The sequence below is a fragment of the Erinaceus europaeus genome, chromosome 23 (genome assembly GCF_950295315.1).
Source record: "Erinaceus europaeus chromosome 23, mEriEur2.1, whole genome shotgun sequence".
Classification (NCBI taxonomy): domain Eukaryota; kingdom Metazoa; phylum Chordata; class Mammalia; order Eulipotyphla; family Erinaceidae; genus Erinaceus; species Erinaceus europaeus.
The window spans coordinates 6,197,303-6,224,376 of record NC_080184.1 but is presented as its reverse complement, the minus strand read 5'-3'; the positions used below and the strand labels follow the sequence as shown (position 1 = coordinate 6,224,376).

The 27,074-nt window shown below is 39.5% G+C and overlaps 1 protein-coding gene across 1 annotated transcript in view; it reads right to left on the bottom strand.

Moving 5' to 3' along the window:
• Positions 1-1,389: 1,389 nt before the first annotated feature.
• Positions 1,390-27,074, bottom strand: part of LOC107523598 (ankyrin repeat domain-containing protein 26-like) — a 29,337-nt gene continuing 3,652 nt past the window's right edge. The window contains exons 3-7 of the mRNA XM_060182192.1: positions 24,370-24,403; positions 7,662-8,021; positions 6,325-6,546; positions 4,910-5,052; positions 1,390-1,599 (exon numbers count right to left, since the gene is read on the bottom strand). Of these exons, the coding sequence (XP_060038175.1) occupies positions 1,587-1,599; positions 4,910-5,052; positions 6,325-6,546; positions 7,662-8,021; positions 24,370-24,403 (772 nt within the window). The 3' untranslated portion in view covers positions 1,390-1,586. The remainder of the gene's footprint in view (positions 1,600-4,909; positions 5,053-6,324; positions 6,547-7,661; positions 8,022-24,369; positions 24,404-27,074) is intronic.

Sequence of the window (27,074 nt, the reverse complement as noted above, 5' to 3'; positions counted from 1 at the left end):
CTCTCTTTTTTCCTCCTCTCCTCTTCAGGGTGTGGGGGAGATAATGGAGGCAGCAGCGGCCATGGGGGAGAAGGCCCCCAGCGGTGGGGGCCACTTTGGAGAGGGCCCCTTGCTGGGGGGCTGGGTCCTCCTCAGGGGCCTGGACATCTCTCAGGCAGGAGTCTGGCAGCAATGGCTCTGGACACATGCCACACCCCTCCTGTAGATTGCCCAGCTGTGGCAGGTGTTGTGGTCACTCTCCAGGAAGGCAGCCTCCCCTTCTTCTGCCTTCTTTTTTTCTTATACTATTATGCAACTTTTGTAAAATTTGAGTGGAAGTCTCTCCCTGAAGAGCTGCAGCAATGGTAATTCCTTATAAAGAGGAAGGTGTAACTTCTAAACAGTAGACTTGACATCACCTCCGCCATAAAGCAAAAAGGGTGAATAGCTTCAGTTTAGTCTAGGACTTCCCACTTAGCAGTCTTGGCCTACCCCATACTTTGTAAGGCAGCAGTCTTGACTTCGCCTCCTCCAGGAAACACTGACAAGACCATAGGATAAGAGGGTACAATTCCATACAATTCCCACCTCCAGAATGCTATATCACAGCCCCTCCCCTGATAGCTTTCCTATTCTTTATCCATCTGGGAGTATGGACCCAGGGTCATTATGGGGTACAGAATGTGGAAGGTCTGGCTTCCGTAATTGCTTCCCCACTGAACATGGGCACTGACAGATCAATCCACACTCCCAGCCTGTTTCACTTTCCCCAGTGGGGCAGAGCTCTGGGGAAGCAGGACTCTATTCCTATCCAACAAAAAGAAAAAAAAAATGTTGCATTAAGGAGCAATGGATTTGTAACATCACAGAGGCTCATTGATATCTCTGGTGGCAAAATAAATAAATTTTTAAAAATATACATATATGTTTCAGTGGATGCATGTGCAGTCAGGGAACTCTTTTTAAAATTTTTTAAATACTTATTTCGTTTGTTGCCCTTGTTGCTTTTTTATTGTTGTAGTTATTATTGTTATTGATATCATCATTGATAGGACACAGAGAAATGGAGAGGGGAGGGGAAGACAGGGGGAGAGAAAAACAGACACCTGTACACCTGCTTCACCGCCTGGGAAGCAACTGCCCTGTAGGTGGGGAGCCGGGGACTCGAATTGAGATCCTTATACCAGTCCTTGTACTTTTTGCCACTTGCACTTAACTGGCTGCACTTTCACCCAACTCCCTGGTAGGGAACTCTTTTGATAACTTCGGAGGCAAAAAAAGGGACAAGATTTTTCAGAAGTCATACAACGATGCACAAAATAAAATGTGGTCTAAATAGTGCAGCAAATACACTTTTATCATTTCAGATTACATGACATTAAGCTAGAGTAATTGAATACTGAGACACAGTTGAAGAAGCAATTAAAAATGTATTGACTTTATTTTAAATGAAATGCAGAGTATACTTTACACATCGTATCGGGGCCCAAAACTGGAGCTTTTTGAGTACAACTCCCAGGCCTCTGTTCGATCACTGAATACTGTGTCTTGCTTGGGATGAGGCTCAGCATTAGGTTATGAATGAATTCTGTGAAATCTGGAATACTTTACATTATGTATCTAGAGAAAAATGCACAGAAAATGTTTAATTAAAACATTCTGAAGGCAACTCAACTACCATAAGTGAAAGTCATCCTTTCTTAGCATTATGAATGAAATTGTTCCTGAACAACAAAACAGAAAGTTACTATCAAAACAATTTGCCTATAAACATTGCAGACTTTCTGTTCTGCCTACCTGTCTGCAGGCCTTCACTCCTCTATCTTGACTTTTTCCCCTTTCCTCTTTCCTACCTACATTTTGCTTCTATCCCACCTATATTTCTTTCTTCCTTTCTTTCATTCATTAATCTCTTTCTCCTTTGGATTCCTTCCTTCCTTTCTGGCTGAAGACCACTTAACACTGCTTTTTGGAGGTGCTGGGCATTAAGCCTGGGAGCTCGAGGGCATAAATCATTTGCATTACTTTGATGCTGTTTCTCCAGCCCACAGAGTAATTTCTGCTTTGATCATTCTTCATTCAGTCATTCAACAGCCATATTAAGGGCCTACAACTAGCACTAGAGTTGTAAGAAAGTTGAAGATGGTATAAGTCACACCTCACAAGTCACATCTCATAAACTCAACATCTGTTTTCCATACAGGTTTTATAAACCATGACAGGTGTACAATGGCATGCTGCAGTGTACCACAAAAGGGGCATACACAACTTGTCGACATCTTGTTGGAGTGGTAACTTGACAAGTGAAAGGGAAGAAAACAGTGGGGCTGACAGAGAGTAGAAACTCGGGCAAAGACTGAGGGAGAGAAGGGACTGCTCCTGTGGCGGCCGCAGTGCTCCATTCCAGTGAGGTGCTGTGGAGCAAGGGGCAGAGTGGGGTAAGTACACTGAGAGACACAAGGCTGTATGATCTAGCAACAAAGTCCGCTATTTTGTATTTCATGGCAAGGGTTTCTGAGCATTTCTGAAGCCAAAGTTCAATCACTGGCCAAGTAAAGAACTGTAGAATTTAGTGTTGTCATTTAATTGGACTGCTTTATTACCTACATGTACTGCTAGATTAGTCAGGTATTTCTGCCTTCATACTGTTGCTAGAAACATAACAATCTGAGGCAGGACACGTTTTCTCAGAACAATTTCATGTTCAGGCCACAAAGAGAATATGATTCAACTGCTCTATGACTTTTTAAAAACATTTTTTGTATTTATTTATTTTCTTTTTTTGTGCCTTTGTTTAACATTGTTGATGTCGTTGTTGTTGGATAGGACAGAGAGAAGTGGAGAGAGGAGGGGAAGACAGAAAGAGGTAGAGAAAGACAGACACCTGCAGACCTGATTCACCACTTGTGAAGCGACTCTCCTGCAGGTGGGGAGCCAGAGGCTAAAACTGGGATCCTTAAACCCTTTCACTTTGCACCACGTGCACTTAACCCGTTGCGCCACTGCCAGACTCCCAGCTCTAGGACTTCTAAGGCTGTGTTAGAAAATGTGAAACCAGAGGTCACTTGTAGGTGCAGCTGGCTTAGCACACATGTGACAATGATCAAGGATCTGGCTCCAGCCCCTGGTCATCACCTGAAGGGGAAACCATTCTGAGTGGTGAAGTAGTGCAACAACGGGTATCTGTCTGTCCCTGCCTCTCTACCATCCTCTTGCTTCTTGATTTTTTACTGTTTCTGTCCATTAAATAAACCAACATAATAAAAACAATAAAAAAGTGCAAATGCAAATAGTATAATGTTAAATGTCAGCAATATAGCAGCAAACTGTCCCCCAGACCTACTGTTCCACTAGAGAGGTGTCAGTGCCCCAACAGGCAAAATAGTCGGCACAGCATTAGACCTAAACATTTGCAGGGTTGCACAAAGTGCCTACTCCACCTGCCGCCTTCCTGTTTGTGAGCCTTGCTCACATTAATAGCCACTGAAGCAGTTCTGGGTTTACTTTCGATACACAGTTCTGGGGGAAATTGACTGGATCTCCCTGAACACAGTCCTCATAGCACTGCATCAATCTTTATTTACTGTAAGATATGAATGTTTCCAGGATTTAAAATAAAATAAAGTGAAAATATAATGAAGGTAATACTTATTTTTACCTGGCTGATATAATAACCTTCCTGTATACCTTTTAGTTACACGTTTGTGAAATAAGTATACATGGATTCTGTGCCTACACACATAAATGAAGGTGAACCAAAGAGCTTGCTGAAACATTTCATTAATCATTATTCTCTGGCTATATCTGTCTTGCTTATTAGTAATAGATTATTCAAAATAATGCTGAGTAGAGAAAACATTAAATTAAATTAAACATTAAATTAAAACATTAAATGGCAAAATTGGTGCACATTTACAACTTTGTTAACAGTAAATATTATAGGAATAGCAGGATGAAAAAGTTTAAGATAGAAGAACAATAAAAACAAATGCTAGTGAAAAATAATAGAAATCTGTCACTGCAAACTGATTCTAAAAACTTGTATCACCTATAAAGGTTCAAAGTGATATTTTCTGTTCGTCTGTCTTTTAGTTATCATCAGAGTAATTACTGAGGATCAGTGCCAGCAGGATGAGTCCACTGCAGCAGATGGCCCTTTCTTTCTTCCTCCTTTCCTTCCTCCTTCCTTCTGTTTTTAATTCCTTCCCTCCATCCAGTATTCATTCCTTCCATTTTTTCCTTCTTTCTTACTTTTCTTTCCTCCCTTCCTTTCTTTTCTTCCTTTTTTTTAAATAATGCTTTCTTTTTAAAAAAATATTTATTCCCTTTTGTTGCCCTTGTTGTTTTATTGTTGTAGTTATTATTGTTGTTGTCGTTGTTGGATAGGACAGAGAGAAATGGAGAGAGGAGGGGACGACAGAGAGGGGGAGAGAAAGACAGACACCTGCACACCTGCTTCACCGCCTGTGAAGCGACTCCCCTGCAGGTGGGGGGCCAGGGTTGGAATCGGGATCCTTATGCCGGTCCTTGTGCTTTGCGCCACCTGCACTTAACCCGCTGCGCTACAGCCCGACTCCCCCTTTTCTTCTTTTTTTTCTTTCTTTCTTTCCTTCCTTCTACTTTATTATATAGGACAGAGAGGAAATCTAAAGGAGATAGAAAAATAGACGGAGAGAGAAAGGAAGTCTTTTGCAAACCTGCTCAGGAAGTATTTCCCCTTTAGGTGGGGTGTAGGGGCTGGACCCAGGTTCTTGCATATGGCAATGACTAAGCTCAAATGATATGCCTCTCCCTGGCTACCTAAAGGTGAATGATACATTTCAATATTTAACATCAAATTGGACTTACATCTCTTTTTAAATTTTCTATTATTTTGATAATATTTTTACTTCATGTTCTCTAATTTCATTTCCTGATGAGAAGTCTTTACCTGTCCTTTTTTGTCAGCATTTGCATCCTCATTTTATAATGATGTTTTACTACATCCAGTACTTGCTTTACGGTAGCAATTTCATCCTCTTGCTCTTGGATTTCTTGGAATATGTTTCTGGTCTTTTCACAACAACCAGAATCCTAAGTAAAGCATGAAAGATTTTTTATCTAACAATAAACTAACATGTTCCAATTGTCATCGGAACTATAAACATTCTTTATGTTATACACCAAAATGATTGATATTCTTCAATTAGAGAAAGTTGGGTGCATTCTGCAAAAGTTATGGCAGTCTAAGTGTGGAACTATTCAAAACTTTAGAACAGAGACACTGACTCGATATTATGTCTCATGGCTTGCATGGGGTAGGCCTTGTCTTTGATTCTAGGCCTGTATATAAACAAGAAAGACAAACAAGCAAACATGCAGTGGACATCGTAAGTAGTTGACCAGTGCCGTTCTCCCTCTCTCCCCTACATGTGTGTGTGAGAGTGAGTGCATGCTCTTACATTCATGCTATATAAAACCTACAGCTGAAAACAATGAATCCCATAAAGCAAAAATTACAGACACATATAAGTACTTGCTTCCTTCTTTCCTGTCTGGCTGGAATTTGTCCCCAGAGCTTTAGAGTTGGCCACGTGTTAAAAATCCATAAATCTCAGTGCTGAGAGCATAATGAAGGGAAAATACAATTCTGTTGTAGTCAAAGTTGAATGTGTATCTGAACGATTCTTTGTATTAATTTCTTTAAGGTCTGTACTTAATTTCTTGGAATGCATTTAAAATAAAAGCCAAAGATTGTGTCTCTCATCAGGTGTGGAATGTCAACCCTTCTGCTTCATTACTCTGCCACCAGGATCCAGATGATATCAGGATGCCAACCCAACCACCTTGGGTAGAAGACCCCACCACGTGTCCTGGAGCTCCGCCTCCCCAGATCCCTGCTCCAGGCTGGAAATATGGATTGACCTGCCCATATTCATGCCCATGCCAATACCCATGTTCAGTGGAGAAGCAATGACAGAAGCCAGATCCTCCACCTTCTGCACACCACAATGATATTGGGTCCATACTCCCAGAGGGATTGAAAATAGAGGAGCTATCAAGAGAGGGGATTGGATATGGAGTTTTAGGGGTTTGAATTGTGCGGAAATTTACCCCTCCTATTCCAAAGTCTTGGCAATATTTCCATTTTTTTCTTTGCCTCCAAGGTTATTTCTGGGGCTCAGAGCCTGCACTACGAATCCCCAACACCTGGAGAGAACTTTTTTTTTTCAATTTTGTTGCTCTTGTTGCTTATCAGTGTACCTGATCCGATGGTAATGACTACACTCAAATGAGTATGCCACAGCCTGGCCGCCTAAAGGTGACATGTTACATTTCAATTTTTGAAAATCCAATTTGACTTACATTTGTTGGCAACTCTTCTGTCACTTCTCTTACTGACGTTGGTTGATGTTCCATGCATTTTATTGTAGCATTCATTTTCCTTAACCGTCTGTTAATATCTTCTTTTAGTATGAAAAGCTCATTTTGAAATGTGCCAATGTCTCGCTGTAGAGTAGAATTTTCACTGTTTAGCTTTTGGTTTGTATCCAGTATCTTTCTTAGAGTTGCAGAAGGTCCAGCATCCTAAGAAAAGCGTAGATGACTTTCAGCTAACAGGAAAATGACAGGTTACAATTTTCTCTGGGACTATAAACATTCCTTATGCTATACACAGAAATGATTAGTATTCTGCAATTAGATATAGTTGGATGAATCTTTAAAGTTTACAGCAGTATAAGTGTGTAACTATTCAAAAATTTAGGACAGAGATGGTGACTCCATATTTAACATCTCAATTCTTGCAGGGGGTGAGTCCTGGCTTTGATTCTGAGCTGGAAAACAAATAAGCAAATAAGGAAAACAAATAAGCAAATAAGGAAAACAAATAAGCAAACATGAAAGAGGACACCACAAGTAGCTCATCAGTGCAATACTTCCTCTTTCTCCTACGTGGGTGTGTGAAATTGGATGCATTTATATGTCCTACATATATGAATATGAGAGGACATACAGTTGAAGACAGTGAATCACACCAGTTATAAACTACAGCCACACAGAATATCTTGCTTCCTTACTCTGGGATGAAAGACTGCTCAGTTCTGAATGTTAGAGGAGCTGGGCATTAAAACTAGGAGCCTCATAGAATCTGTGTCTACACACATCAGTGAAGGTGAGAAAATTGAGGAGTGGAGAAAAGATGGAATGGTGACATGATGCACATTTCCATGTTTCTCAACAGGTACTACTATAGGAATAGCAGCATGAAAACGTTTAAGAAATCAGTGTAAGAATAACAAAAGTGTAAATGTTAAATAGTGGGAATGTAATAGAAATCTATCAGTGCAAACTGATTCTAAGATTCATGGTGATATTTTTTGTTGTTTGTCTTTGAATTACCACCAGAATTATTGCTGGGGCTCAGAGTCAGCAGTATGATTCCAATGCTGTTGATGGCTATTACTTTTCCATTGTTTCTCTTTCTGCTTTTCGACTTCCTTATATCGGGTGAGAGTTATTTCAGAGGATGTCAAAAATAGAGGGAGAGAGAAAGGAAGACACCTGCAGGCCTGCTCAGGTGGTGAATAGAGGCTGCTACCTGTTCCTTATGGTAATGCCTGCACTCAAATAGTATGCCACAGCCAGGCCTCCTAAATGTGACAAGTTAAATTTCAATATAGCTAACATCCAATTTGACTTACATTTCTTAACAACTCTTCTCTCACTTCTTTTAATGAAGTTTTTTGACGTTCCGTCTGTGGTATTATAGCACTCACTCCTATTTTGTCTCTCCTTTCCCGTCTGTCCATGATTTGTTTCAGCATTAAATTCTTGTATTGCATTCTTTCCACATCTTCTTTCAGCATTAAATTCTCATGTCGCATTGTTTCCATGTCCCGTTTCAGCATTAAATTCTCGTTTTGCATAATTTCCATGTCTTGTTTCAGCATTAAATTCTCGTGTTTCATTGTTTCCATGTCTCTCTTTAGGGTAGCAATTTCATCCTGTAGCTTTTGGTTTGTATCCAGTATATTGCTTTGAGTTGCAGGACTTCCAGTACCCTAAGTAAAGGATAGAAGACTTTCAGCTAACAGGAAAATGACAGATTACAATTTTCTCTGCAACTATAAACACTGCTTGTGCTATACACAGAAATGATTAATATTCTGCAATTAGAAATAGTTGGATTAATCTTTAGAGTTTAAAGCAGTATAAGTGTGCAACTATTCAAAATTTTAGGTCAGAGATGGTGACTCCATATTACATCTCAATTCTTGCAGGGGTGAGCCCTGCCTTTTTGATTCTGAGCTGGTATATAAACAAGGAAGACAAATAAACACGCAAACATAAAAGAGGACATCACAAGTAGCTCATCAGTGCAACACTTCCTTTCCTTCCTACATGTGTCTGTGTGTGGGTGGGTGCATTTATATGTTCTACATATATAAACACGAGAGTGCATACAGTTGAAGACAGTGAATCTAACCAAATAAATCTATAGCCACAGATACTTTCTTGATTCCTTCCTCAGTGACTGAAGATTGTTCAGTTCTGAATGTTAGAGGAGTTGGGCATTAAACCTAGGAGACTCATAGATTCTATGTCTACACACATCAGTGAAGGTGAGAAAAAGACAATTTCCTAAAACATGTCATGAATCACTATTCTCTATATCTGCCTTGCTTATTCATAGTAATACAGACACAACTCTAAAATGTTGCTGAGTGGAGAAAACATTAAATGGTGAAATGATGCACATTTCCAAATTTCTCAATAGTGAATAGTACAGGAATAGCACAGGAATAAAAAAAAGAAATAAGTATATTGGAGGTGGAGCCAAGATGGCGGACTGAGAAGCAGCTACTTGTCTGAGTTCAGACAACAACTGCTGGAAACGGTAGGATTTTTTGCCTTCAGCAGGACAGTGGATTCGGGGTCCCAGCTGTGACACCAAGGGGGTAAATATAGCCCAGTTTGGGTTAGAATATAGAGGAAAAAAGAAAGGAAAAAATTTTTTTATTATTCCCAAAGTGCACCCCTGCCCCCCCCATAACCAGACACTGAGTGCCAGAGAGCTGCTCCTAGCAGGCTTCCCTGCTGAGCTTCTTTCTTTACCAAGATTCCTGGCCCAACAGGGGTTCCATTCTAAGCCTATTCCTTTCTGAAACCCTTGGCTCCTTTTCTTTCTAAGTGGCCAATTGGATCTACAAAAGGGAAAGACTGCCCTGAGGTGCTTTTGTTGTTGTTGTTTGTTTTACTTTCTGAACAATCAGCTGCCTCTGCTAAGGCAGCTTGAGGCAACCTGGGACAGGTTTTTTACCCTGCTCTATTTGATGATTAATATTATATAAAGGTGTGTCTCTTTCCCCCCCCTCCTTTGGGTTGACCAGAATTAACTCTTAGTGTATTTTTCATTGCTAGGGGATTGGGAATCATTGCAAGAGGAACTTGTTTCACTACTCCTACCTCCTCTTCCCACTCTCCCATTCTCACTCCTCCTAGCTAATTAAAAAATAAAATAAAATAAAATAATTAATTAATTTAAAAACTTTCCTTTCACTGCTCTTTTATTACAGTTCTATTTCTTATCTTTTTTCTTTTCTCTCTCTTGATTCTTCTTATTTATTTTTTTCTGGTCTTCCTTTCTTCCTTCCTCCTTCGGCTTTCTGAATTCACTGGTATCCCTTTGTGAATTATTTTGGGGAAGAAATCTGATTCAGAGTGGACTTTCTATGTGTGTATCTCTGCTCTACTTCCCTTTCTTCTCTAGCTACCTCTAGAATATATAGCGGGTAGTAGATTTGCATAATTGTCTATTCTTGCTATCCCTTTTTTCCTTTCTCTTTCTTCTTCACTTGGAATTAGTTGCTATGTTTTCACGGACTGGAGATATTGTGTGGCTAACTGGTAGTGGTTAAACTGCTTCAATCCTTGCTTCAGTTGCTATTGTAATTTCTGACTTTGGTGATTGCATTTGTCATAAAGGTATTTAGTACAGTGTTGCTTGTACTCAAAACACAAAAAGTGAGGAACAACAGAACATAAAAATAAGAAACACATTAATAAAATAAATGGGTAGATCAACTGCTACTACAGCGAATGAAGACAAGAGTCCAGAAGAAACTACAAATCAGCCAGAAGTAACCATAGATAAGAAATTTCTGACGTTGGTGATTGCATTTGTCATAAAGGTATTTAGTACAGTGTTGCTTGTACTCAAAACACAAAAAGTGAGGAACAACAGAACATAAAAATAAGAAACACATTAATAAAATAAATGGGTAGATCAACTGCTACTACAGCGAATGAAGACAAGAGCCCAGAAGAAACTACATATCAGCCAGAAGTAACCATAGATAAGAAATTTCTGACGTTGGTGATTGCATTTGTCATAAAGGTATTTAGTACAGTGTTGCTTGTACTCAAAACACAAAAAGTGAGGAACAACAGAACATAAAAATAAGAAACACATTAATAAATTAAATGGGTAGATCAACTGCTACTACAGCGAATGAAGACAAGAGCCCAGAAGAAACTACAAATCAGCCAGAAGTAACCATAGATAAGAAAAGTATGCAAGAAATAAAAAATTTATTAATCAAAGAAATGAAAACAACTTTGGAGGAAAGGAATGGCAGTGTTAGGGAAACAACAGTTGAGACCCTCAAGGAAAATACTGATTAGTTGAGGCAATTAGAGAACTGAAAGCTGAAATAGCTGAACTGAGGAAAGCAGCTGTGGGAAGGGAAAGCTGACTAACAGAAGCAGAAAACAGAGTCAGACAGAGGATGAGCTAGAGAAAACTAAGAAAGAGGGGAAAGAGCTCAAAAAGAGATTTAGAGACACTGAAAACAACAACAGAAACATGGGATGATCTCAAAAAGGTAACATTCATATAATTGGCCTGCCAGAGGACGACTGAGAGGAAGGGGAAGGAAACATTCCAGAGGAAATTATAGAAGAAAAATTCCCAGACTTGAACAATAGAAAGGACATTAAGATTCAAGAGACCCAGACAGTTCCAAACAGAATCAACCCAGACCTGAAGACACCAAGACACATCATAATCACAATGAAAATAAGTCAGGATAAAGAAAGGATACTAAAGGCTGCAAGAGAGAAACAAAAAGTCACATACAGGGGGAAACCCATAAGACTATCAGCAGACTTCTCCACTCAGACTCTTAAAAGCCAGAAGAGAATGGCAAGATATTGAGCCCTGAATGAAAGAGGGTTTCAACCAAGGATAATATATCCTGCTAGACTTTCATTCAAACTAGATGGAGGGATCAAAACCTTCTTAGACAAACAGCAGTTAAAGGAAGCAACCATCTCCCAGAGCGATAGAGAAGGGGAAAGCTATAGGAGGAGGGGATGGGATATGGAGATTGGGTGGTGGGAATTGTGTGGAGTTGTACTTCTCCTACCCTATGGTTTTGTTAATTTATCCTTTCTTAAATAAAAAATAAATTTAATAAAAAGGAAGCAACCATCACCAAACTGGTCCTGAAAGAGGTTCTAAAAGACCTCTTATAAATAAGAACTTAACTATAATAGTTGCCATATATCAGAGCAAATAAAAATTCATTAAACAATGGCACTATAAAACATTAAATCCATAATATCAATAAATGTCAATGGCTTAAACTCACCCATCAAAAGACACAGAGTGGGAGGATGGATCAGAAAACATAACCCAACCATATGCTGCTTGCAGGAATCCTATCTGACAAAACAAGATAAACACAGACTTAAAGTGAAAGGATGGAAAACTATCATACAGACTAATGGACCACAAAAAAAAAAAAAAAGCTGGAACAGCCATTCTCATCTCTGACACAATAGATTTTAAATTGAATAAAGTAATAAAAGATAGGCAAGAACTTAACATAATTATTAGAATATCAATCAGCCAAGAAGACTTAACAATTTTTAACATCTATGCAGCCAATGAGGGACCATCTAAATAATCAAGCACCTACTGAAAAAACTTCAAAAATACATCAATAGTAATACAATAATAGTGGGAGATTTTAACACCCCACTCTCACATTTAGACAGATCAACAAAGAAACAAGAGAATTAAATGAAGAGATGGTCAGACTAGACCTCCTGGACATCTTCAGAGCCCTTCACCCCAACAAACTGGAATACATATTCTTCTCAAATCCACACTACACATACTCAAGGATAGACCACGTGTTAGGCCACAAAGACAGCATCAATAAATTCAAGATCATTGAAATCATCCCAAGTTTGCTCTCAGACCACAGTGGAGTAAAACACATTTAACAACAAACAGAAAATTATTAAAAGAGACAGAATTTGGAAACTAAACAACATATTGCTTAAGAACCAGTAGGTCAGAGAATCACTCAAGCAAGAAATTCAAATGTTACTGGAAACAAATGAAGATGACACAAGCTATCAAAATATTTGGGACACAACTAAAGCAGTATTGAGAGGGAAACATAGCTATACAATCAAATATTAAACAACAACAAAAAGCTCAAATGAACAACCTTACTGCACACCTCAAGGACTTAGAGGAAGAGAAACAAAGGAACCCTAAAGCAACTGGAAGGACAGAAATCACTAAAATTAGAGCAGAGATAAACAACATTGAAAATAAGAGAACCACACAGAAGATCAATGAAGCCAAATGTTGGTTCTTTGAAAGATTAAACAAAATGGACAAACCCCCTAGCCAGACTCACTAAACAAAAACGGGAGAAGATTTAAATAGAATTGTAAATGATAGAGGACATATCACAACTGACACCACAGAAATCCAGAGAATCATGCAAAGTTCTATGAAGAATTATACGCCACCAAGCTAGAAAATCTGGAAGAAATGGAAGAATTCCTAGAAGCATATGCCCTTCCAAAACTGAACCAAGAAGAACTACAAAACCTAAATGCTACAATCACAGACAAAGAAATTGAAACCGTTATTAAGAATCTCCACAACAACAAGACTCCTGGACCAGAAGGCTTCACAAACGAATTCTAAAAAACCTTCAGGAAACAGTTAATAACCATATTTCTAAAGCTTTTCCATAAGGTCGAAGAAACAGGAACACTCCCCTCCAACTTCTATGAAGCCAACATCACCCTGATACCACAAGCAGATAGGGACACAACAAAAAAGGAAACTACAGACCAATATCTCTGATGAACATAGATGCCAAAATATTAAACAAGATCTTGGCCAACTGGACACAGCAGCATATCAAAAAGGTTGTTCATCACGACCAAGGGGAATTTATCCCAAGGATTGCAAGGTTGGTTCAACATACGTAAGTCAATCAATGACATTCACCACACCAATAAAAGCAAAGCCAAAAACCACATGATTATCTCAATAGATGCAGAGAAAGCCTTTGACAAAATGCAACATCCATTCATGCTCAAAACCCTACAAAAAATAGGAATAGATGGGAAACTCCTCAAGATAGTGGAATCCATATATAGCAAACCTACAGCCAACATGATACTCAATGGACAGAAGCTGAAAGCACTTCCCCTCACATCAGAGACTAGACAGGACTGTCCACTATCACCATTACTCTTCAATACACCATTGGAAGTTCTTGCCATAGCAATCAGGCAAGAGAAAGAAATCAAAGGAATACAGACTGGAATGGAAGAAGTCAAGCTCTCACTATTTGCAGATGATATGATAGTATACATAGAAAAACCTCATGAATCCCGCATAAAACTACTGGAAGTTATTAGGCAATATAGCAAGGTGTCAGACTACAAAACCAATGTACAAAAATCAGTGGCATTTCTTTACGCAAACACTAAATCTGAAGAAGACGACATCGAGAAATCACTCCCATTCACAGTTGCAGAAAAATCAATAAAATACCTAGGAGTAAAGCTGACCAAAGAAATGAAAGACTTGTATACTGAAAACTATGAGTCACTCTTTAAGGAAATAGAAACTGATACCAAGAAATGGAAAGACACCCTATGCTCAGGATTGGAAGAATATATATCATCAAAATGAATTTTCTCCCAGAGCTATATACAAAGTTAATGCAATACCCATCAAAGTTCCACCAAACTTCTTTAAGAGAATAGAGCAAATACTACAATCATTAATCTGGAACAAGTAAACACCTAGAATTGCCAAAACCATCTTGAGGAAAAGAAACAGAAATTGAGGCATCACACTACCAGACCTCAAACTTTATTATGAAGCCATAATAACAAAAATAGGCACACAGACCATTGAAACAGAATTGAAAGCCCAGAACTAAACCCCCATACCTATGGAAATCTAATCTATGATAAGGGGGCCCAAAGTACTAAATGGAAGAAGGAGGCTCTCTTCAATAAATGTTTCTGTGAAAACTGGATTGAAACATGCAGAAGAATGAAACTGAACCACTTTACCTCACCAGAAACAATAAATCAACCCCAAATGGATTAAAGACCTACATGTTATACCAGAAACAATTAAATACTTAGAGGAAAACATTGGTAAAACACTTTCCCACCTAAACCTCAAGGACATCTTTGATGAAACAAACCCAACTGCGAGGAAGACTAAAGCAGAAACAAACAAGTAGGACTATATCAAATTGAAAAGCTTCTGCACAGCCAAAAGAAACTATAACACAAAACAAGAGACCCCCTCACAGAATGGGAGAAGATCTTTACATACCATACATCAGACAAGAGATTAATCACCAAAATATACAAAGAGCTCAGAAAACTTAGCACCAAAATAGCAAATGACACCATCCATAAATGGGCAGTGTATATGCACAAGACATTCATCCCAGAGGAGATCCAAAAGGCTAACAAACATATGAAAAACTGCTCTAGGTCACTGATTGTCAGAGAAATGTAAATTAAGACAACATTGAGATACCACCTCACTCCTGTTAGAATGGCATACATCAAAAAGGACAGCAGCAACAAATGACTCTAGGTTGCATGAATCCATATTCGATGGCAGCACCCTCAGCATAAGGTTTGCTCTCTAATATTGTGTCAGGACTATTGCTGCACAGGCTTTGTTCTTTATGAACCTTTAGGAAAGTTTCATGTTGGGGAAATGTTTGTTAGTGGACTCCTTAAAGGAGCTTTAGTTTTAATTAAATTATCCATAGAAGTAGTTCAATGATTTTCATGAATGAATGAAATGATTGGAACTTCTTTTAGTTTATCATTACAGATCTCTAACTGTTAAACTGCTCCTTAATTCTGAGTGAAAGAAGCAGAAGTAACAAATATTTCTGAAAGGCCATTCCTAAGCAGGGAACTTATTTCCTGCTCCTCTTCTGCCCCCAACATTCCCGAACCATCCTGACTGCCAAAGAAAGAGGCTTGAATAAACACAAACATAATCAGCCATATTTCAGTGCTGTTATAATTTGGTTTTTCTGTCACTACAGGTAGTTTCTCTCTTGCTCTAGTTATACCTAATACAAGGAAATTGCACATTGTCTATCAACATAAATGGTTATTATTTAAGAAACATACAAGTCATGTGTACCATACCATGTACTTTGTATCAAGCCATACTGTCCGGAGCCTGAAAGAAAAGAGGGAAAAGAATGATTTCAGGCAAATGTCATGTAATTATTACAAAGAACGAACTAAAGTTTATCAGAATAAACTCTCGGCATTGTACATTTCAGATTCCTTGAGAATTATCAAAGTAAAGGAATCAATATTATCATTCTCTGCTACCCACTGTTGCCCAATGTAGCATCTGGATTCCGTATACATGGAAAGGTTTCTATACAATGTGCAAAACAGCAAAATAGTCTAGAGTTGAGATCTGACTCTAAGCATTCACCAATATGCAGACTGTGTTCCATTCAAAGCTAGATTGATCCTGACAAGACCAACTATTGACTTCTCAACATCTGTCACTGACCCTGCTTGGTACATTGAGCATGCCACTTGCACTTGAATTCTTTTGACCCTGAAATATAGCCTGTGCAGTGCTCTTCATAACAGGCTGCTTCTTGTGCACAAATCTCCTGTTTGCCGTCATACACAGAACTACTCTTATGTCTTCATCAGGTGCAAAGTGCTCAACAAAGTCACACCTACTTGTGCCAATGGCACTGTTCTCACCATTAGTATTTAAAATGCTTCATACTTATTACTGCTGTGCAGATATCCCCTCAGGCTAGTGCCAGTTCCCACAAGAGTTGGGACATTCTTGGAGTACCTTTCCCAACCAATCCTATCCCGGCTCGTCACTCCGGTTTTCGCCCTAGATAGCCCTTCTTCTTCCATGCCTCACTCTCTTCCTGGCCTTTCACTTCAGTGATTAGATGCAGGGAAGGTTGCTGCATGAGGCATCCATTTTGGCTAGGTCCACGTGGCCCAAACCACTGCACTCTCACCCAACTCTGAGTTGCCAGCACGAATAAAGAATTCTGTTCCCTCTCTGCTCTGGATCTCCTCTCTCTTACCTCCGCGTCACAGCATGACATATTACTATAATTGTAAAATCTTTGTATAATACCATAATGGGTATGCATATAATATCTGTGCTTATATGTGGATGTTCCACTTTAAGAATGCAGAGCCACTGCTATAAATCTTCCCATGATTGGATCATGAGCTTACAATGATCTCATCTATTCCTTGTTGAATAAGGTCACTCCCCTCAGATTGACAAGTGCTCAGAATAAAATTCAGAGCCCCAATCATGAAACTCTTGTTTCTACCACTGGCCCAACTCCAGATCCCACTACTATCTTTATAAAATAATGCATTTCAACCTACATGATTATTTTTTTCATATTTATTGATTCCCTTTTGTTAACCCTGTTTATGGTTGTAGTTATTATTGTTGTTGTTATTGATTTTATTATTGATGGATACAACAGACAGAAATAGAGAGAGGATGGGAAGAGGGTGGAGAGAAAGATAGACACCTGCAGACCTGCTTCACCACTTGGGAAATGACTCCCCTGAGTTGGGGACTCAAACTGGGATCCTTAGGCAGGTCCTTGCACTTTGTATCACCTGTGCTTAACCTGGTGCACTTAACCCGCTGTGATATAGCCTGACTCCCAATTTGATTCTTATAGAGAAATTGCAGACACATCAAGTTTAATAAGTATGGCTTTTCTTAAGAATTATTCCTAAAAGCACAAAAATTCAGATACCATATAACAACCATTTCTTTCTTAAATCAAGATATATTGTTACACTTGTTAGAATGTATATGCCAGAATGTGTATGACCCAGGATTCAAGACTCAGGTCAGTCACTAGAGGGGCTAATCTCATGAGTCATGAAGTAGTGGTGCAGGTCTTTCTCTATTTCCCCAATGCAACTAACTTTTAAATATATATATATATATGTATATATATATATATAGTATATAAGTATATATGTATTTATTACTAGATAGAGATAGGGAGAAATTGAGAGGGGGAGATAAAGAGAAAATGAGACATAGAAACCCCTGAAGCTCTGCTTCACCACTCATGAAGCTTTCCCCCTGCAGGTATACATGAACAGCTTGAACCTGGGTCCTTGTGCACTGTCGTGTATGTGCTTAACAGGTTGTGCCACAGCCTGGTCCCCTGTAAGTCATTTTTATATGAAAAAATGTTTTAAAATATATAAAGAAAAATTAAATAAAAGCCTTTTTGAAAATATTTTTATTTATTTTATTTTTGGTGAAGAGATGAAGAGAAAGAGACAGAGAGAAACCCCAGAGCACTGCTCAGTTCTGGCTTATGGTGATACGGGGGGATTGAACCTGGGAATAAGGATCCTCAGGCAGGAGAGTCTGTTTGCATAAGCATTATGCTATCTCCACCCCCCCCCCCCGCTACCCAAATAAAAACCTTTTAAGCCACATTCATTCCAATGTATTAATTCCTTTAATGCCTTTCGGAATATATATGACTTTCTAAAGGATTAATTCTTCCTTATTGTAGTTTCTTTTTTTTTTAAAGTTATTTTTTTAAATATTTATTTTATTTATTTATTCCTTTTTGTTGCCCTTGTTGTTTTATTGTTGTAGTTATTATTGTTATTGTCATTGTTGGATAGGATAGAGAGAAATGGAGAGAGGAGGGGAAGACAGAGAGGAGGAGAGAAAGATAGACACCTGCAGACCTGCTTCACCGCCTGTAAAGCGACTCCGCTGCAGGTGGGGAGCCAGGGTTCGAACCGGGATCCTTATGCCGGTCCTTGTGCTTTGCGCCACCTGCACTTAACCCACTGCGCTACGGCCCGACTCCCCTTATTGTAGTTTCATTGTCAGTGCAATCTTTAAGTAATTAACTAATTATCATTTGCTAGTGTAAAACTAGATCATTACACATGCATATTTTTATTGCTCCCAACCTGACTTTCATTCTTTTTATTTCAGGCATAGATAAATAAGGGCACAGAGACCTCAGTGAATGAGACCTTCTAGTGTAGTGGCACTCCCCTGTGGTGTAAGGACTTCAATACTGGCTGTACAGTTAGTGAGCTGCGCCTTACCCACTGAACGAACCCTCAGCCCTAAAAGAAGCATTTAGTGTAATGACTTCATATCTGTATCATCAGCTTTGCCTAGTATAGTTTAGATTTCTCTATACTAGTCTTTGAAACTGAATGGCATTTTCAGTAACAACAGTTTTTCTGTGTTGCTTTACTAAGCAATAAAGAATTTGAAGATTTTACCTCCTCGGAGTGTAGCCTATCTCCGTTTGAAGTTCATCAAGGGTTAGTGTAGCTCGCTTCTCAAGCACTGGTGTAACTACAGAGATTTCTGATGCCAATCTCCTCTCTCCTTTTTCTTTTGTCTCCTTCATTACAGATTGGTAACTACAATGTACAATATGAAGAAGAAGATGATCAATGTTTCATAATAATACAACTGGTAAAGAAACAGACTTACCCCTATCTATGTCCATTTCCAAAATCATGTACCGAGAACTGTCGGGCAGCCCCCCTGCTCTGCTCCATCTCTGATATTATGGTCTATTAACATAATCATTGTTTTGATGAGAGCCACCCTGCCTGAAGGGTATTAATTAATCCCACCAGGTAAAACCTTCGCAACAGTTGCTATGGAAGCTTTCTACCTTCGTGCTCTTTCCTTTTCTCCACCCCTTTCCTACCCTTTTCCTATTCTGACTTGAAACTTCCATTTCCAAAGATATAAAGGTGTTGTCTCTGATCAATAAAGATGCATTGCACATCCGCTCCGCCATGAGTTCCTGGTACCTCTCCTGTGTCACTGAGTAATCAGCAGCCCAGGTTGGCTCTGGTCGAGTTCGCTCCAACCCAGAGAGAACGTGCTTGGGAAGAAACAACCTCACGCTAGCCTGGCAGAGAAACAGCACCCTCTCTGTCCCAGCCCTTCCCTACATTCCCTAGGAATAGATCAATTATACAGTGATATATTGCCCTCCACTTACCTTTCACAATTTGCAGCTCTTCTCTTCTGCATGCGGTCACCTAATCCATTGTTGAAACCAGAAACATCTGTTTTGCTTTGTGGAACTGCCATTCTACTACTTGAGTGCACTCTTTCTTCTTTTACCTTCATCAATGTTCAGTATAAGGAACACTGTTTATTATTTTATTACTAAAGAAGTTTTCACTTAAACTGCTTTATGATTAGAATTATTTTTATCATTTTAATGAATAAAATTATTTGAACTTATCACTACAGATCACTAGTTGTTTCATAAATTGCTCTCTGAGTTAATGAACATTCCTGAGAGGTCAGTCATGATTTGTGAACTGATTTACATCCATCCACTGTGCACTCCCCAACATTTTCAATCCCCACTGACTGGGAAAGTAATAGACAGACAGATGCAAACACGATCAGCCAGATTTAAGTGGTGTGATGTTGTGGTGCTTCAGTAACTAAGCACTGAACTCTTCTTGGCTTGATTACTTTTTTTCCTGCTTTTCAGATGGTGTTGGGTGCTAGCAAATGTTCAGTTCTGTTTACAAAGACATGAAGCAGTATTTACCACAATAGAAGCCACAGGTCATTATGGTGTTTACCAAGTGTGAGAACAGCATTCCAAAGAATGAGTCTTGCCCCCCAATCTACATATTCCATAACCATACAAGAGTACAGCCAGATGACAGAAAACTAATTATAGCCTGAACCAACTCCAGCTACTGACCTCTTAGTAACACTAGTAACAGAAAGGTCAATGCTAAGAACTCCTCATATTATTCACACTTCATAGAGCGCAATGCTGAATGGTTTTACTAATTAAACTAGCCAGGTTATTTGAAAGTGTCACCATGTTAGTGCAATTTCATGCTACACCTGGTAGAATGGATTCATATAGCATCCATTTTTATAGAATGATATCTCAGCATGCTGTTAGTCTAGAGTTCATTTTTCTAGAGTTCAGTGACACTTTATGCTCATCATATTCCTTGAGATTTCAGGATGCAATTGTTCTGATTTTATTTTCAGTTTATTTTATTATTATTTTGTGACAGACTTACTGATGCGTTCAGTACCATTACTGTGAAATCACTGAACCCAGTCATCATCTTACTTCTTCTCCTCCTTCTCTACCTTCTCCTGTCCTCCTGCTGCTACTTCTTGCTCCTCCTCCCACTCCTTACTTCTTCTCCTTTCTCTCTCTTCCTTTTTCCCTTTTTTTTAACAGAGAGATGAAAGAGAAACTGACAATGAGGGAGAGAGAGAGAGACAGAAAAATAGATAGACTGTTAGGAACTCTCTCCTGTGCTAAATAGGAATATATGTGGGCTCCAGGTCACATCAGTGGGGTAAACAGATAATTTTATTTCTATACTTTCTAGTTTGGTAGCTACTCTCTGCTCTAATCCAGTATTCTAGCCCTAGTCTCAACTCTGACATTATCTTCCCAAACAATATTCTTAGTCTACCTCTATGTTAGCTTTCACACACAAGCAAAAATTACTAAAGTCATGTGGCCCCCTGGAACATACCTAAAATAGTCTTCCTATTCAGTGAAGCAAAGAAGAAGAGAGATACCTGCAGTACTGCTCCACCACACATGAAGTGGATGCATTCCCCATACAGATGGGGGTAGGGACCAGGGATGAGAACCTGGGTCATTCTATCTGCTATCTTGTCTCCACTACTGGGTGTGCCCTTAGTCCCCCACTTTCAATACTTGATTTGTGTCTCTGGCTTTAGGAAGGATGTACAGTTCTCTACAAGGGGCCCCCAGAGTGATTCTCTGAATTCTCCTGAAGGGCAGCAGAGGTATGAGTCAGAGGGAGGGCTGGGGTCTCCAGGAACTGGGGGATGGCCTTCCTAGTGAGTCTGTTGCTATGGAGGCTGAGCTCCAATCAGGTATCTGCTTTCCCAATCTCTGTGGGATGACAGGACAAAGTGGAGATTAACAGAGATTGTGCCCTGCCTATGTCCTATCAATACTTCTTCCACACTGTGAATGAGAACACAAATGGCAGTGGTGTTAGCACTGACCCACACCCAATACTCTGGGGAAAACTACACACCTTTGAGGACTGCTATGGGGCTACATAGTATTCCATTTACACAACTATGCAGTTACTAAGAACAATGAACTCAATTTCACTGACCAATCTTGGTCAGAGCTAGTAGGAATTATGTTAAGTGAGCTAAGTAAGAAAGATAAAAAATTGTATGGGATGATCGCACTCATCAACAGAAGTTGAGAAAGAACATCAGAAAGGGAAACTAAAAGCAGGATCTGACTAAATTGAAAGTAGGGCACCAAAGTAAAAACCCCGTGGTGCGGGAGAGAGTGGACATGCGGCTTCCTGGGCAAGGGGTGTGTAGGGGTCGGTGGGTGGGATAGGACACAATCTTTTAGTGATGGGAATGATGTTTATGTACACATCTATTAAATTGTAGTTATATAATTGACTGTTTAATTATTATGAGAGGGGGAAAATTGATTTTATGTCTAACAAAGGGTATGGTTTGTATGTCTTTCAAAGTTCACCCAATTACCAAATAATGTGATGATAACAGTAACTGTCCATTGTCTTCTTGCTCTAAGACAGCAGGAACCTCACATTTCCACTATAGTGCCTAAACTTCCCCAAGTCCTAGGACCCTAGGGTAAGACCCACTTTCCCATATGCTTCTCTCAATTCTTATCAAATAATATTGCATCCACTGATTGCAACCTAATCAACGCAACAAGTGCCGCCCCAGCATGCTTCACTTCAGATGGTGTCCAGAGACTTCAGGTATGGAACGACAACCCTATAAATCCTCACTCAGGTGAGACCTAACCTTTCATAGTATTCTCTAATTCCATCCCAGGTGGTTCACTTCCCAACAAAGTCCCAAAACCTAGATATAGTCCAGGTCCCCTGAGATAGAGCAGATGTTCATACGTGCCCAGAAACCAGGAAAAAATATATACTTAAAAGCAGAAGTACATAAGAATCTGCAGGGAGTACCCCCCCAACACTTGATCTGCACTATACCAGCCTTTAGTTCCAGTAATAGTAGGGGATTTAAACACTCCACTCTCTCAACTTGTCAGAATATATAGACAGAAATTAATAAAGAAATGAGGGATGTAAATTAAGAGACAGGTAAGCTATTGGACATTCTCAGAATCATTTACCCCAAGAAACTGGAATATACATTCTATTCAAGTCTACACAGAACATTCTCAAGGACAGACCATATGTTGGGTCACAAAACTCCTATTAAAGTGTAGTCATATAAACCACTATTTAATTAATATGAGAGGGGAAAATTGATCATATGTCTACAACTTTTTTAAACACAGACTGAGTCTTTTTAATACATAGGCTGAGTCTTTGATATGTTGACTATCTCAAAAGCCTAGACCAAGGAGAACAGAAGCAACCGGTAGCACAGCTATATACAAGATGCTGGGCATTATACAGCAAACCCTAACAAAGGGACTTTTTAAAGCTAACCCAATTACCAAATAATGAGATGACAACAATAACTAACCATTGTCTTCTTGAACCTTAAGACAGCAGGAACCTCACATTTCCACTACAGAGACTATCTCCCCCAAGCCTGGATTCTTAGGGTGGGGCCCATGTTCCTGCATGCTTCTCTCAATTCAAATCAAATAACAATGCATCTGCGGATCACAACCTAATCAGTGCAACGAGTGCCACCCCAACATGCTTCACCACAGACTGTGTCCAGAAACTTGAGGTGTGGAATGACAACCCTTCCGCTTCATGACTCAAGTGAGACCTTTCCTTTCAAAGTATTCTCTAATTCCATTCCAGGTGGTGCATTCCCCAATAAAGTCCCCAAACCTAGGTATAGTCCAGCTCCCCTGAGATAGAGCATATGTTCACACGGGCCCATAAACCAGGGAAAAATATATATCTGAAATCAGAAGTACACAAGAGTCTGCAGGGAGTACCCCCCCCAACACTTCATCTGCACTATATCAGCCTTTATGTCCATTATTGTTCTACAATTTGTTTGGCTTTGTATGTTAACTCTCTTTTCAGCCACCAGGTTCCAGATGCCAGCATGATACAGACCAGACTTCCCTGGACTGAGCACCACCCCACCAACGTGTCCTGGAGCCCCGCTTCCCCAGAGAACCACCCTACAAGGGAAAGAGAGGGGCAGACAGGGAGTATGGAACGACCAGTCAATGCCCATGTTCAGCGGGGAAGCAATTACAGAAGCCAGACCTTCTACCTTCTACCTTCTGCAACCCACAATGACCCTGGGTCCATACTCACAGAGAATGGGAAAGTTATCAGGGGATGGGATGGGATATAGGGATCGGGCAGTGGGAATTGTGTGTAGCTGTTCCCCTCGTGTCCTACAGTTTTGTTAATGTCTCCTTTCTTAAATAAATAATATAAAAGACTCTAGGTTGCATGAATCCATATTTGATGGCAGCACCCTCAGCATAAGGTTTGCCCTCTAATATTTTGTCAGGACTATTGCTGCACAGGCTTTGTTCTTTATGAACCTTTAGGAAAGTTTCATATTGGGGAAATGTTTGTTAGTGGACTCCTTAAAGTAGCTTTAGTTTTAATTAAATTATCCATAGAAGTAGTTCAATGATTTTCATGAATGAATGAAATGATTGGAACTTCTTTTAGTTTATCATTACAGATCTCTAACTGTTAAACTGCTCCTTAATTCTGAGTGAAAGAAGCAGAAGTAACAAATATTTCTGAAAGGCCATTCCTAAGCAGGGAACTTATTTCCTGCTCCTCTTCTGCCCCCAACATTCCCGAACCATCCTGACTGTCAAAGAGAGAGGCTAGAATAAACACAAACATAGTCAGCCATATTTCAGTGCTGTTATAATTTGGTTCTTCCGTCACTACAGGTAGTTTCTCTCTTGCTCTAGTTATACCTAATACGAGGCAATTGCACATTGTCTATCAACATAAATGGTTATTTTTTAAGAAACATACAAGTCATGTGTACCATACCATGTACTTTGTATCAAGCCATACTGTCCGGAGCCTGAAAGAAAAGAGGGAAAAGAATGATTTCAGGCAAATGTCATGTAATTATTACAAAGAACGAACTAAAGTTTATCAGAATAAACTCTCGGCATTGTACATTTCAGATTCCTTGAGAATTATCAAAGTAAAGGAATCAATATTATCATTCTGCTACCACTGTTGCCCAATGTAGCATCTGGATTCCGTGTACATGGAAAGGTTGCTATAGAATGTGCAAAACAGCAAAATAGTCTAGAGTTGAGATCTGACTCTAAGCATTCACCAATATGCAGACTGTGTTCCATTCAAAGCTAGATTGATGCTGACAAGACCAACTATTGACTTCTCAACATCTGTCACTGACCCTGCTTGGTACATTGAGCATGCCACTTGCACTTGAATTCTTTTGACCCTGAAATATAGCCTGTGCAGTGCTCTTCATAACAGGCTGCTTATTGTGCAAAAATCTCCTGTTTGCCGTCATACACAGAACTACTCTTTTTTTTAATTTATTTATTCCATTTTGTTACCCTGTGGTTTTATTGTTGTAGTTATTATTGATGTCGTTGTTGTTGGATAGGACAGAGAGAAATGGAGAGAGAAGGGGAAGACAGAGGGGGAGAGAAAGACAGACACCTGTAGACCTGCTTCACTCCCTGTGAAGGGACCTGCCTGCATGTGGGGAGCCGGGGGCTCGAACCGGGATCCTAACGCCGGTCCTTGAGCTTAGCGCCACCTGCGCTTAACCCGCTGTGCTACAGCCGGACTCCCTCACAGAACTACTCTTATGTCTTCATCAGGTGCAAAGTGCTCAACAAAGTCACACCTACTTGTGCCAATGGCACTGTTCTCACCATTAGTATTTAAAATGCTTCATACTTATTACTGCTGTGCAGATGTCCCCTCAGGCTAGTGCCAGTTCCCACAAGAGTTGGGACATTCTCGGAGTACCTTTCCCAACCAATCCTATCCCGGCTTGTCACTCCCGGTTTTTGCCCTAGATAGCCCTTCTTCCTCCATGCCTCACTCTCTTCCTGGCCTTTCACTTCAGTGATTAGATGCAGAGGAGGTTGCTGCGTGAGGCATCCATTTTGGCTAGCTCCACGTGGCCCAAACCACTGCACTCTCACCCAACTGAGTTGCCAGCACGAATAAAGAATTGTGTTCCCTCTCTGCTCTGGATCTCCTCTTTCTTACCTCCGTGTCACAGCATGACATATTACTATAATTGTAAAATCTTTGTATAATACCATAATAGGTATGCATATAATATCTGTGCTTATATGTGGATGTTCCACTTTAAGAATGCAGAGCCACTGCTATAAATCTTCCCATGAATGGATCATGAGCTTACAAGGATCTCATCTATTCCTTATTGAATAAGATCACTCCCCTCAGATTGACAAGTGCTCAGAATAAAATTCAGAGCCCCAATCATGAAACTCCTGTTTCTACCACTGGCCCAACTATATAGCCCACTACTATCTTTATAAAATAATGCATTTCAACCTACATGATTACTTTTTTATATTTATTGATTCCCTTTTGTTAACCTTGTTTATGGTTGTAGTTATTATTGTTGTTGTTATTGATTTTATTATTGATGGATACAACAGACAGAAATAGAGAGAGGATGGAAAGAGGGTGGAGAGAAAGCTAGACACCTCTAGACCTGCTTCACCACTTGGGAAATGACTCCCCTGAGTTGGGGACTCAAACTGGGATCCTTAGGCAGGTCCTTACACTTTCCATCACCTGTGCTTAACCTGGTGCACTTAACCCGCTGTGATATAGCCTGACTCCCAATTTGATTCTTATAGAGAAATTGCAGACACATCAAGTTTAATAAGTATGGCTTTTCTTAAGAATTATTCCTAAAAGCACAAAAATTCAGATACCATATAACAACCATTTCTTTCTTAAATCAAGATATATTGTTACACTTGTTAGAATGTATATGCCAGAATGTGTATGACCCAGGATTCAAGACTCAGGTCAGTCACTAGAGGGGCTAATCTCATGAGTCATGAAGTAGTGGTGCAGGTCTTTCTCTATTTCCCCAATGCAACTAACTTTTAAATATATATATATATATGTGTATATATATATATAGTATATAAGTATATATGTATTTATTACTAGATAGAGATAGGGAGAAATTGAGAGGGGGAGATAAAGAGAAAATGAGACATAGAAACCCCTGAAGCTCTGCTTCACCACTCATGAAGCTTTCCCCCTGCAGGTAGACATGAACAGCTTGAACCTGGGTCCTTGTGCACTGTCGTGTATGTGCTTAACAGGTTGTGCCACAGCCTGGTCCCCTGTAAGTCATTTTTATATGAAAAAATGTTTTAAAATATATAAATAAAAATTAAATAAAAGCCTTTTTGAAAATATTTTTATTTATTTTATTTTTGGTGAAGAGATGAAGAGAAAGAGACAGAGAGAAACCCCAGAGCACTGCTCAGTTCTGGCTTATGGTGATACGGGGGGATTGAACCTGGGAATAAGGATCCTCAGGCAGGAGAGTCTGTTTGCATAAGCATTATGCTATCTCCACCCCCCCCCCCCGCTACCCAAATAAAAGCCTTTTAAGCCACATTCATTCCAATGTATTAATTCCTTTAATGCCTTTCGGAATATATATGACTTTCTAAAGGATTAATTCTTCCTTATTGTAGTTTCTTTTT